The sequence below is a fragment of the Triticum aestivum genome, chromosome 1A, assembly GCF_018294505.1.
Source record: "Triticum aestivum cultivar Chinese Spring chromosome 1A, IWGSC CS RefSeq v2.1, whole genome shotgun sequence".
NCBI classification, from domain to species: domain Eukaryota; kingdom Viridiplantae; phylum Streptophyta; class Magnoliopsida; order Poales; family Poaceae; genus Triticum; species Triticum aestivum.
In genome coordinates, this window is record NC_057794.1 from 560,158,950 (window position 1) to 560,172,871 (window position 13,922).

The following is a 13,922-nucleotide window of genomic DNA, read 5'->3' on the forward strand; positions in this document are numbered from 1 at the left end:
CCCAAAACGATCAGAACAGGAGCCAAAAACCTAATTCCACTGCCGCAACTTTCTGTATCCACGAGATCCCATCTTGGGGCCTGTTCCGGAGCTCCGTCGGAAGAGGGTCGTCATCACGGAGGGCTTCTACATCATCCTAGCCCCTCCGATGAAGTGTGAGTAGTTTACCTCATATCTTCGGGTCCATAGTTAGTATCTAGATGGCTTCTTCTCTCTCTTTGAATCTCAATACAAAGTTCTCCCCCTCGCTTGTGGAGATCTATTCAATGTAATCTTCTTTTTGCAGTGTGTTTGTTGAGATCGATGAATTGTGGGTTTATGATCAAGTCCATCTATGAATAATATTTGAATCTTCTCTGAATTCTTTTATGTATGATTGGTTATCTTTGCAAGTCTCTTTGAATTATCCGTTTGGTTTGGCCAACTAGATTGGTAGTTCTTGCCATGGGAGAAGTGCTTAGCTTTGGGTTCGATCTTGCGGTGTCCTTTCCCAGTGACAGAAGGGGCAGCAAGGCACGTATTGCATCGTTGCCATCGAGGATAACAAGATGGGGTTTATTTCATATCTCTACATCATGTCATCTTGCTTAAGGCGTTACTCTGTTTTTAACTTAATACTCTAGATGCATACTGGATAACGGTCGATGAGTGGAGTAATAGTAGTACATGCAGAATCGTTTCGGTCTACTTGTCACAGACGTGATGCCTATATACATGATCATGCCTAGATATTCTCGTAACCATGCTCAATTCTGTCAATTGCTCAACAGTAATTTGTTCACCCACCGTAGAATACTTATGCTCTTGAGAGAAGCCACTAGTGAAACCTATGGCCCCCGGGTCTATTCTCATCATATCAATCTCCATCACTTTAATCTTGCTTTGCTTTTTTACTTTTCTTTTACTTTTTACTTCGCATCTTTATACCAAAAATACCAAAAATATTCTATCTATCAGATCTCACTCTCGTAAGTGACCGTGAAGGGATTGACAACCCCTAATCTCATTGGTTGCGAGTAGCTATCGTTTTGTGCAGGTACGAGGGACTTGAGCGTGGCCTCCTACTGAATTGATACCTTGGTTCTCACAAACTAAGGAAAATACTTACGCTACTCTGCTGCATCATCCCTTCCTCTTCGGGAAAACCAACGCAAGCTCAAGACGTAGCAGAGGGCTAAGGATGCTGGCCAAATAGGTAGTTTCGTACCTCATCTAGTTGATGGAGGTGTATTTGTCCTACATTACACCGATGATACAATCATCTTTATGGAGCATAACTTGGCGAAAGCGAGAAACATGAAGCTGGTGTTATGCTTATTTGAACAATTGAACGGACTAAAAATCAATTTCCACAAGAGCGAATTGTTCTATTTTGGAAGAGCCAATGAGGAACAAGAGGCATATAAGCAATTGTTCAGATGTGAATTAGGGGCTTTACCTTTCACGTATTTAGGTATACCAATTCATCATCGTAAGCTAACAAATAGATAATGGAAGTGCATTGAGGATTGATTTGAGAAGAAATTGGGCTGCTGGAAGGGCAAATTTATGTCGTATGGAGGCCGTTTAATTCTCATTAATTCGGTTCTCACAAGCATGCCCATGTTTTTTTGTCTTTTTTCGAGGTACCAGTGAGAGTTCGGAAAAGACTTGATTTCTATCGGTCCCGTTTTTTCTGGCAAAGTGATGAGTTGAAGAGGAAGTATAGACTAGCTAAATGGGACATTATCTGTCGACCGAAGGACCAAGGGGGTCTAGGAGTCGAAAATCTTGAGGTGAAGAACAAATGTCTTCTTAGCAAATGGTTGTATAAGCTATCTCGAGAGACCGAGGCCACGTGGGCACAGATTCTGCGTAATAAGTACCTTCATTCCAAAATTTTATCCAGGTGACAGTGAGGCCGATGGATTCGTCGTTCTGGAAAGGACTAATGAGAGTTAAATCAGTCTTTCTTAATCGGACCAAGTTTGTTGTCGGTAACGGTACTTCTACGAGATTTTGGGAGGATACCTGGCTAGGGGACATGCCCCTCGCGCTTCAGTATCCTTCTCTCTACAGTATTGTTCAACGGAGAGATGCAACCGTTGAGTCAGTATGTCAGTCCAGGCTCTAAATATCCATTTCAGGAGAGTGCTAGCCGGCAACCGTTGGGAAGCTTGGCTCCATCTTGTGAGAAGATTGATGGATGTTCAACTTTCTCAACGTCCAGATCGGTTATGTTGGAAGCTTACTAGGAATGGAGTATTTACGGTTAAATCCATGTATTTGAATGTTATTAATTCTAGCTCTATTCTTACTTCGAAATATGTTTGGCATGTCAAAGTTCCCTTGAGAGTTAAAGTGTTTATGTGGTTTGTCCACAAACAAGTCATTTTAACTAAGGATAACTTGATTAAACGCAACTGTAACCGATCCACTAGATGTAGCTTCTGTGACCGGGATGAAACAATCAAACACCTCCTTCTCGATTGTCCTTTGGCAAAGATTCTTTGGCAATCAGTTAACATAGCCTTCAGTATTACTCCTCCGAATAATATTAACACGTTATTTGGGACGTGGTTGGATGGAATTGAGCCCCAAACAGCGAGACACATTCGTGTAGGAGTATGTGCTTTATTATGGGCTATCTGGAATTGCAGAAATGATTTGGTCTTTAACAGACCAACAAATACTCATTTTTTGCAGGTTGTCTTCCGAGCCACTGCGTTGATCCGTATGTGGTCGCTACTCACTCTGACGAAGGCCAAGGAGCGTTTGGTTACTGAATCTATCCGATGGGAGATGGTAGTATGGGATATTTTCAACCGGTTTGGATAGCGGTCATGTAATAGGATAGGCAATTAGTTTTCCTATCTTTCTTTTGCCAGCCGGTTGTGGCTTTTATTTTTGTTCCTTAGCTCTTTGTGAGCAGCTTTTGTTTGAGACTTTAAGACTTTTGTTGAACCTATTTGCTTGCTAATAAAGGTGGCCGTATGCATCACTCTGATGCGGAGGCCGGGGTTGTCCCCCTTTTCTAAATAAAAAATAAAAAAATACATATCTCCGCTGGATTTCATACAACTTTCGAATTTCCATTTTATACAAATACTCCACAAAATTATTACCAACAAATAAATTACATAATTCCAAGAAAACCAAACACTCGCCAATAATTCCTAGCAAGATTCTAGCTAGTTACTATGTTTGTACGACAACTATAACCATGCGACTGGAAAAAAGATAATAGACAAATTCCTAATGCAACACCCTGCATAGGAAGCAAAAGTCTGATTGGAGATCTGAGCACCACTAGAAATGGAATTAGCAACGGAAACGGATGACAGTGAAGGAAGATATCATGATTTCTCTTCCTCCCGTGTGCGTGCTTGTCAGTGGCTTTGTCGCCGTGTCAGGATCCATGATTAAGGTCACCGGATCAACCAACTCTGGATTATTCTTGAAGCTTCATTCAACAAAGGAAGGCTTAGGAGTGATTGGCAAATATATGAAGCACGTGGTTGTCAGTTAAATCAGTATACCAAGCTTTTTTTAAAGATAAATGGACGGCTTTACATTAATAATCAACAAAAACAAGTTCATTACAAATGACAGTCCGGATCACCTCCGGAAAAACATTTACCCACACGGCATCAACATAATGCTCCGCCCAATATGGGCCGCCTTGTTACAGAATCTATGCTGATGGGAAAATCAGAGAGAAGTAAACTTCATCGCCAGCTGCTTGATGTCATAGATCACGGCTCCAGCTAAAGATCGATCAAAGCGGCGCTCATTGATCTTCCTGATGAGGCTTGCACAGTCAGACACGATGACAATACTGCGTTGTGTGCTCTAGAATAGCTGAAATGGCGCAGCGCATCGCAATAGCTTCAGCAAGCTCCAGATCAGCACCATGCCCAAGCAAACAGCTGCCAGCCAAAAGCACCTTACCTCCATGGTCACGCAGGATGTATCCAGCACCCATGCGCCTGGATTGACTGAAGATTGTTGCGTCAACAATGAGCATTGCTGAGCCCTCTGGTGGTGGAGTCCATGTTGTATTAGCATCGTTGGACTCACACCTGTTGGAGTTCTTCAGCCTGAAAGTATGCAATATAATCATGTCAGTGTAGGCCCTTATCTTCTCAATGATCCGGCGGGGGTGTGGTAGTTCTTCCCCCATTGTGAACCCATTCGGGCTTCCCAGATGTGCCAAATTGTCACTGCAAAAACAGTGGCCTCCTCAGCTCCGGCCGATGTGATCCAGTCAACAGTCCATTGCCGGATTGAGGAGAAGCTGCATAGCCCAAGGTGCAGATTGTAAATCCTATTCACTTCAGCCCAAACCTCGCGAGCGAATTGACAGAAAGGGATGGAGTGTTCGATCAGCTCGTCTCTGCCACAGAAGGGACAATCATAGTTGGTCGGAATGGAGCGACGTTGTAGCTGAGCACCAGAAGGAAGGCAGTCATGCGCCATTCGCCATAAGATCACCTTCATCTTGCTAGGACATTGGATGCCCCATAAGCTTTTCCAACCCTTCTCCAATGCAATTTGGTTAGTTGTCGATCCACGCCCTGACTTGCTGCAATCCTTCCAAACTTTGTTGTACGGGCAAGATTATATGCGGATCTGACCGTGTAAATGCCTGATTTACAGTGGGGCCAAGATGCAAAATCAGGGTCACCCTCTGAGCTCAGGGGAATTTCCATGATCTTTTCAACAATATTATTGTGAAGTAAAGCTCGCACAATGTTTTCGTCCCACAAACTTCTATCAACTGACATCAAGAATTCAACATGTTGGTTGTTAGGCAGAGGGCATAGAGTGGTAAAAGAGTACGGTGGTGAATATACTAGAACAAATCTAAACTTGGTAGATCAACATATTCTGCATATGAGTCTGGCCCTCACCAAAAGAAAAAAAACAGCAGATGACTATAACCTTGTAAAATGATAATCTTGTTCAACTAAAAAGTGATACTCTTGTCCGCTTTCAATCAGCTAAATACTCTATGATGGTAAGAGTTTTGTAAATATATCCATATAGTTATGAGTAGGATTTCACTAGTCTCCAACATTCAGTTGAGTGCCCTTTTCTCAAAATAACAATTCAGTTGAGTGCCCTCTCCATATAGCCAGCAAGGCAACAGCAGACCATGTTCTCCTATTCTGACCTCTACCTCTAAGCTGGCCAATAATCATAGAGATTTATGATATCTTAGCCCTAACTCCCGCCCTCAAGATTTGTCTGAATTAGGACAAGGCTACAAGTTTGATTCTACTTGTCAGGTAAACTAACACAATTTCTTGATTTTGTTATAGCAAGACCTCCATAAACAGACCCAAAAGGATCAGAAGTATGAACTCTAGATGTAATGTGCGACTGTTAAACAATATTTAACAAGATGACTTAAATGCTATCCATACAGTTTTACGACAGTACAATTTTAACATCCCAGCTGAACAATACACACTATGCCAACCAGAAACAAAGGATATCAAAAAGTGTCAAAACTAGTCTTGATTACAGTAGTAATGAAATAAAGTTCTGAAGCACACAAAAAAGCTAGCAGCTACACCTTTCAGTTCAAGCAAGAAATAATCTGAAAGTTGGCATATGGATTCAGATTTCAATGACATACATTCATAGTTGAGAAGAACTGATTAAGTATGCACTTCCATAAAAAGCATATATGAAACAACATCACTACAAATGTTTCATAAGAAACAGTTTGTCATCAATCATAAACAATGCAGACCATTGTTTCATACGAAACAACATTAAGAAACCTAGGAGAACTGAAAAAGAAACAACAGCAATGCATATGAAACATTGGTCTGATAGTATTTCAGTTCTCTGCGCACTATGGAAGAACTACTATTGACCAATGCATATGAAACTTGTGTGAAGCAACATCAGTAGACAAATATAGTGATCCTTTTCTATTTCTTCTAAACTACTAAGCATTGCTTACATTCACTTAGCAGTTCTCTTCTTCCCTGCAGACATTTAAGAAGGGACTGTCTATTTGACATTCGACTGTTTTTCAATTCGACAACAATCAAAAATACAAACCAATAAAAAGTTGACACATGTATGTCCCCAAAACCCTCCACCGTCTACTGTCTATTTCTGCGAAAATGGGTCTGGTAAACTCTGACCCGCTTGAATGTAATGTACACCCTGAATGGACTTCAACGCCAGAAAAGAAATAGAACAAAAATGCTGCAGAACTGTTGTTTTCTCTTGTTGCTGCTGAACAGCGGTAACAGGGGGAATTTCATATTGTCTATTTCTGACAAAGAAAAAGAACAAAAATCATCAGAGTACTGGCATCTCCCGGGAACCTCCTTTAACTTGCATCACACTACTCATCTAGGAGGCGCCATGGGAGAGGGGAAATGAGGAGAAGAAAGAGCAGAAAAACATCACGGAGATGTCATGAGAGAGAGAGAGAAGAACAAAAACAGATCAGAGAGGCACAACAGAGGGGCAAGTACCTCGAGGGAAGCAAGTGGAACCGAATAATTGGTGTAGGACAGAGGAAGATCATCCAAGACACGGTCCGCAGCTCAGGAAATGTACTACTCCTCTTGATCACACTTCCATTGAACTCTTCCATGTTTTTCCTCACCCTGCTTCTCTACATTCACCTGCTACATGAACTAGTCTGCATAAAAAAACATCATACATTCTAGTGAAAATTTTGGAATCATCAGGGGAAGAAATTCTAACTGTCTGAAGGTAAAACTGTTAATATTTGACTGTCAAAACACTACACCAACACGAATTCCAGTGTAGGTACACATGAAAAAAAATCTTTGATGCAGTACAGGGCAATGTAGGTAACATGAACCATGAGGAAATTACATGAAAAAAGCTTTGCTGCAGTACACATGAAAAAAAATCTTTGTTACGATACAGGGCAATGTAGCTAACATGAACTCTGGGGAAGTTATAGAGTTAGACAACTCATGACATTCATGGAAAAAATGAGATGAATTCCAGTGTTAATACCTACATGACATACAATGCAAACTAGGGAAATATTACACTGTATTCTAGCATTATTGAATACAATTCAGAGATAATTTACAATGTAATTCTGGGGGATATTACAATATAAATCTGGGGCATATAACACTACAAATATAGTGGAAATTACAGAGCAATTAAGAGGTATTACACTGTAATTCAAAGAGTTAAAATCCACTGTAAATTCAAGCAAAAGCTAAACAGAATAAGCACAGAGATACATGCAAGTTCAGATGAAGTCATGAATACAGAGACAGACCTATCAGCATAAAGAACACAAGTCCTATCAGATGAAGGCATTAATATTAACAATGAAAAGCAGAGCTTGTTACAATGTCGGTACACATGGACAGTGAAGGGAATGAATAATCACACTAGTGGATTACAATGATAATAAGTTAATAAACAAGGAACTACACAGCATAATCACACAAAAAAGAGTTGAAATCCACTGTAATTCAAGCAAAGCTGAACAAGGATGAAGCTCAAATGTCAAGAAATACAAAGGTTCAGAATGAAAATTACACTACTTTGTTTGGATTTTTATAAATTACACCGAATTTCTAGGAAAAATTACACTGTAATTACATAAATGAAGCATCAAATTTACACTGTAATTCTAGGAAAAATTACACTGTAATTACATAAATGAAGCATGGACTTTACATTGTAATTCTGGGAAAAATTACACTGTAATTACAAAAAATGAAGCATTGGGATTACACTAAAATCTGGGCTAAATTACACTGCAATTCTAGGGTATTTTACACTGCAATTACAAAAAGAAAGCACTGGGATTGCAATGAAATTCTGGGATAAATTACACTGTAATACTAGGGGCATACTACACTCTAATTCTGGGCTAAATTACACTGCAATTCCTGTGAATAAAAAAGGTAAGTCGTCAGAAAATTGAAACTAGATCAGAAAAGCTCACATGATTCAAATAGAAATTGAAAATAGCTTTATCAAACCCTACATCCTCACTAGAAAGACCCTGAAAAATAATTCAGTCAACAAACAGAAAAACTAATAAATTGAAAGAGAGAATAAAAAAGAGAATGAAAGTAGAGAACAAGACAGAAATAACTACCAAAGACATAGCATTAGTACCATGTTCCGCAAAGTCATTAGTCAGAAAAGGATCATTTAAAGAATCAGCACTCTCAATAGAATAAACTACCGAAACATCACTGTATCTCAGGATATACACTGTAATCAGAAATTACACTGGAATTTGTGACTCGGGATATACACTGTAATCAGGAATTACACTCGAATTAGGGTGGAAATTACACAGTACTGCTAGGACAAATTACACTGTAACTGGATGATAAATTACACAGTAATTCTGGGAGGAAAGTTATATTGTAATTCTGGGAGTATTTGGAAGTATTACACTGTAAATTAGACAGTAATTACAAACATGGGAGAATTGTAAAAGCATGAGAATTACACTGTAATATCGGAGTATTACACTGTAAATTACACAGTCGTACTACTAGAACATATTATATAGTAATTACAACAACTATGGGAGAATTACACTGTAAAAATGGGAGTATTACACTGTAAAATCAGGAACAGTGAGATTCTGCAAACAGATTATACAGCAGTTACACTAAAAATATGGGGGGGTAAGATCAATGTAAATTTGAGTTACAATCCAAAGAGATCCACTTGCATGACTAACTAACCAAATGCTGAAAACAAATAGGATTGCAAAGTAAATTTACTGAAACTACACTGGGATTTATAGTGTAAGTACACTGATATTACATTGTAATTGCATAGTTAGTACACTGATATTACAGTGCAAGTAACAAAGAAAGTACACTAATATTAGACTGTAAATACACTGATAAATAGTTTAAGGAAACTGAACATCGGCTGGAAATTTCAGTGCAAACACTGTAATACAAGCATCAAATTCAGAGAGATTCCTGGAACACATTCAGACACACCTCGGCTACCAGGGAAAATCATGAGCAGCCACCTACAACTACAAAAACTACATCGAATAATCTCCAACTATCATCTAACGGAAAAGGAAACTAGCAGAAAAATACAGGGAAATCAACCTCTGCAACAACCAGTATGCATACCTCTAGCCATTACAAACAGAAAAGCTAGACAGTGTAAGTGTAGGGAAAACTACAGTGTGGTTCTACAACATACACTGAAATTCGGAGGTACACTACAATTCTGTGGGTAAAAACACAATAGTAGAAGCATCAAATTCAGATAAATTCCTGGGAAACACAGCTACCAGGGGAAATCATGACCAGCCACCTACAACTATCATCAAACAGCAAAGGGAACAGACACCACATGCTAGTAGAAAATTTAACAAGGAAATCACCCTGTGTACTAGTACCAGGTTGCAAGTTGATCTGCTGCAACTACCAGTACGCGAACCTCCAGCATCTACAGCACGAAATAAACAAATCTAAAGCCTAACACACCTAAAATCAGGGGAGAAAAAAGACCACAATGACCTAGAAGCCGCAACTACAAGCTCATACGTAACTCAGGCGAGCAGAATGGATGCGGGAAATTGGGCGGACTACGGAGGGCGGGCTAGAACAACACGGCAACACCTACCACGGATCTATGAACAACAGCAAACAGACGATCCACAAACCCACGACGACGAAACTCACCTAGATCTGGAACTACAGGACCACAACACCGGCAAAAATACACGGGGGGAACGCGTGAGACAAGGGGAACCAACCTCGGCAGCCGGGGAGTGAAGAGAAAAGGGAGGAGAAATCAAATCGAACGATGGAATAGCTCGGAATCACCATGAAATCGCCTCTTCTCCGCCGCCGCTCGAGTCCTCTCTCTCGGCCTTATCAAAACACAGTGACCCAAATGAAAGGGTGAACGACACCCACTCCAAAATTCAAACAGGACAAAAAACCAACAGTGCCGGGACGGGGCGGTTATGGTTGAAACAAAGAAAACCGAACCCGGTAAAGAAAACGAACCAGAGCAAACAGGGCGCCAGGCGCCAGCGCGAAAAAAAAAAGAAAACCAGCGTGAATCTCCGCGCGACAACGGACGGACAGAAATTTGAATGATGACGAATTGAAAAACACTTGACTGTTAAATAGCAAAACCGTTTAAGAAATGCCATGGGGCACCACTATACAGCATGTTCAAACACATACCCAAAAAGGCCATAGAATTTCAAAGGAAAGTCTCGTCTTAATGAACCAATAATTTCGAAATTGCCATGGTTTAAGAATAGGTAATTGCATGCCACCGCTATCACACATGTCCAAGATTCTGCAAAAACTATATAAACACTTAGTCTGAATTTGCAAAGGGCAAACTATGCACACATCAAGATATCACATGGGTAACTATGTGTATTTGCCATGGGGAAGAACATAAACTACCATCTAATGTGGGTGTGTTAAAACTATCAGCTAGAAAAGATACCATGTGAATAAGCTACAAATCTGAAATATCTACAAAAAGTTGCCAAAATGATTCGGTTGGGGAAACATGCACATCCATGTTCAGGTATGTAGCTACGACGAACCTCAGCTTCATTCTAGTCGTTGAGGACGGCTCGGCCTTCTCCCGCCTCCCGCCACCCTACATAGCTGCTCTGCTCTTGGCCGGGAAGCGCGGGCGTGGCGCAGCCGTCCTGCAAATGGCGCCTCGCTCTGCTGCGGCGCCTGCAACCTCCTTGCTCCTCGCCGGCTGTGCCTCCCCAATGTGGTCGCGCCGCGCGTTCCGCTCGCTTCCCCATCGTCCTGCACGCTGCTCGCCCGACCGGCGCAACCGAACCGGAGCCCCCGCCCCTCTCCCACCGCGCCGCCGCATCCACATCTGGCCGAGCTCGACCGCATCTCTCCACGCACCGCTGGACAAGGGCCGGGCATACAAGCGCCTGGGTCCGTCGGTCACCTCGGCCCTCATCGCCGGCCTCTTCCGCGCCCCCGACCCGGCCACAGCGCTCGCCTTCTTCAACTGGGTCGCGCGCCGCCAGGGCTTCCGCCACACCGACGGCGCCGGATACGCTGAGCTGCGCCTCCGTGAAGCACATCGCCGCCACGATCTCGCTGCTCTCTCTCTCTCTGGAGCTGAGTGAAATGAAATAGGGACTAAAAGAACACCCGCTTGCAACGGGGCCATATTAACTTTAAGAGTTCAATATTAATATTTTTATACATATCAAGTGACATTGACGATTTTTTCTCACCATCAAATCCTCACACACCCACTCTCTTCCTCCTTCCTCACTCTCTCTCCCCCTCTCCCGCTCTCTCTCTAACACACACACATATCCATCTTATTGCGTACGGGACCATAATCCATCTATTTCATACACACATGCTAGTGCATAACAATATGGATTATGTGTATTATATTTGCCACCACAACTGAGGGAATTAATTTCATGTAAATCGGCCAGCCACAGCTCCAAGAATACGGAGGAGGTGGCCCGGGTCGGCGTCGGCGCCGTCCGGCGCGGGTCACGGGTCCGCTTCCAAGTGCGTCTGTGCGCCGGCCACCCACGTCGGGTCCTTCAAGTGCCGCTTCCACCGCACCAACTCCCAGGGCCACGGCCACGGCCACGGCCAGGGAAGCTGCCCTTCTTCGCCCCCTTCACCGGCCGCGGCCAACGCGGTGCCGCGGCACCCGGCCTCGACGTCCTCGTCCTCCGGCACCGTCGCGACCCAGTGACGCAGCCCAAGCATCGGCCTCGAGAATCAAGAACGCTCGACAATAGAGAGGCAAGGGAAAGATCATATACATGTCATAAGAAAGGGAGTTTATTTACTGCTCCCTCGATGTATTGTTTCCTTTGTTTGAAGATTGATTACCATCTGTGAGTTAAGGTAAGGTTAATATGATTGAGCGATTTTTCTGAAAATCAAATATTTGTTTTTTAATTAATGTGATTGAGTGATTTAAGGTAAGGTTAATTAATTTAGATTTGATCTTTAGAGATTGTTCGTGATTGATTCTACATTACTAAATAACTTGCGTCAGTATGGAAAGTTCTGATCTGTTTAGATTTCTTTTGTTGTGTGAGAGGGTGACGCGAAAATAAACCGATGAAGTGAGGGGAGGGGACGAAAAACATCAGCGAAGGTGGGAGGAGTACAAAAAATCATGGGAGGTGGGACGAAAATAAACCGTACGAAGCTACCAACTGCTCCATTAGGAGTAGAGATTAATGTGATTGAGTGATTTAAGGCAAGATTAATTAATTTAGATTTGATCTTTAGAGATTGTTCGTGGTTGATTCTACATTACTAAATAACTTGCGTCAGTATGGAAAGTTCTGATCTGTTCAGATTTCTTTCGTTGTGTGAGAGGGTGACGCGAAAAAACCCAATGAAGTGGGGGGAGGGGACGAAAAAAACCAGCGAAGGTGGGAGGAGTATCAAAAAACCAAGAAAGATGGGACGAAAATAAACCGTATGAGGCTACTAACTGCTCCATTAGGAGTAGAGATAATGACGACGGGAAAAAGAAGGGAGAAAAGGGAACCAATAATGCTAAACATACAAAGAGTTACGCGCAATTACAAGCTGACTAAGATTTTTTTTCTAACTAACCACTCTCTCTCTAAATTTTTATGAGGGTGGGCCCTCCCCTTCTTAACCTCCAATCACAACCCACATATTTGTAAAACCCATGTAAACTTATATATGTGTAGCATTATTAAAAGGGAACTGCGTTGTGTTTCGTTCGCCAGACGCCTCACCTCAGCGAACGGGAGTGTGTATCCGATGTAGCGAGTCAACGTGCGTTCAGATTCGTGTTTGCTATCCAACGGTGGCCGGATTGTTCGCGGCAGTTTCTTCCTAGAGGACGTCAGCTAGATAAGATTTTCTCTTCAAGAAAGATAGAGATTGAAGAGGGGGCTAACATGGACCAGATGAGGTAGAAAACGATAGCAGAATCGTCGGAGGGGGAGGCCGGTGCTTTGAGGTGGAGGGGATATCCGGGGAAGGAGGACGGTGATGGTCGCGGTCCATCGTTCTCGCTCAAGGGGTGGAAGTTGAATCCTGAGCACCATAGGGAGGGGGTCAGGGCGTCGCTTCTGCCGCCGGTGGAGGAGGTGGCGGCGGCGGATCTTGGTCAACGGTGCGTCGTTCGCTCGTCTCTCCCTCTAGCTATGGCTTTCCTCCCCGACCACTCAGGGCGTGGCTTTCCTTCCCGTGGAAAGGACGTGGGCCAGGCAGGGTTAACCCCCAAATGATGCGCTGCAAGTGACAAGCTCAATCTTCCTGCGCCAACCCGTGGTTCTCTGACCCAAGGAAACAACGAGGATCCCTGAAGGAAAAAAATGAGCCCGTATAGGGGCAACCATCTTTGGCAGTCGCTCCCACTACATTCAAGTTAGCGCAATATATTCTTCCACCCATTAGACAGTGTTGTTTCGGTCAAAACACCAACTTTTCTGCCAAGTTCTATCACTTTAAGTAAGCTAACAAAGTTTTTGTCTTCGATTCTCCAACACAGGCTTCAATTTTTTGGATTCACTTTTGCTGAATAAATAATTTATTATGTATTTCACTAGTAAAATAACTTAATGGTCTTATTCACAATTGAATTGTAGCACACGGCGACGACGTTGAGCGGCGTACGTACTACAACGTGTTCAGCCCCAGTTGTTGCAGAGGCAGGTCCAAGCTCTACACACCAGTGGACTCAAGTTCCTATGACGGTTGGTGAGGTGGTTACTACCCCTGCCTCGCAAGCACAGTTGGCGGGGCATCATGGGAGATCCGATGGCTCAGCATGCATGCAGTGAGTCCCATTTCCCCCCATCTTTCTTTCTTCTTCATCTGATTTACTCCCATCTTTGGTAAGATAACAAGTGTTTCAATTGAAAAAAAAGGTCATAATGATTAGCATAGTATAATTGTCAT

General features: G+C 42.6%; 1 protein-coding gene across 9 annotated transcripts; it reads right to left on the reverse strand.

Annotated features, from left to right (window-relative positions):
• Positions 1 to 3,497: 3,497 nt before the first annotated feature.
• LOC123067825 (uncharacterized) lies at positions 3,498 to 10,775 on the reverse strand. 9 transcript variants are annotated; one of them, XM_044490455.1, is made up of 4 exons: positions 9,755 to 10,775; positions 6,483 to 6,652; positions 3,931 to 4,079; positions 3,498 to 3,781 (listed from the first exon to the last, which is right to left on the reverse strand). In XM_044490455.1, the coding sequence occupies exons 2-4, from the start codon at positions 6,602 to 6,604 to the stop codon at positions 3,747 to 3,749; spliced, it is 306 nt and encodes a 101-aa protein (XP_044346390.1). In that variant the 5' UTR covers positions 6,605 to 6,652; positions 9,755 to 10,775; the 3' UTR covers positions 3,498 to 3,746. The 9 variants fall into 9 exon arrangements, 2 of the variants coding, with proteins under 2 accessions (XP_044346390.1, XP_044346384.1); XR_006431550.1 differs by having other exon boundaries at positions 3,498 to 4,759; positions 9,755 to 10,772; XR_006431549.1 differs by having other exon boundaries at positions 3,498 to 6,277; positions 9,755 to 10,772.
• Positions 10,776 to 13,922: the final 3,147 nt, after the last annotated feature.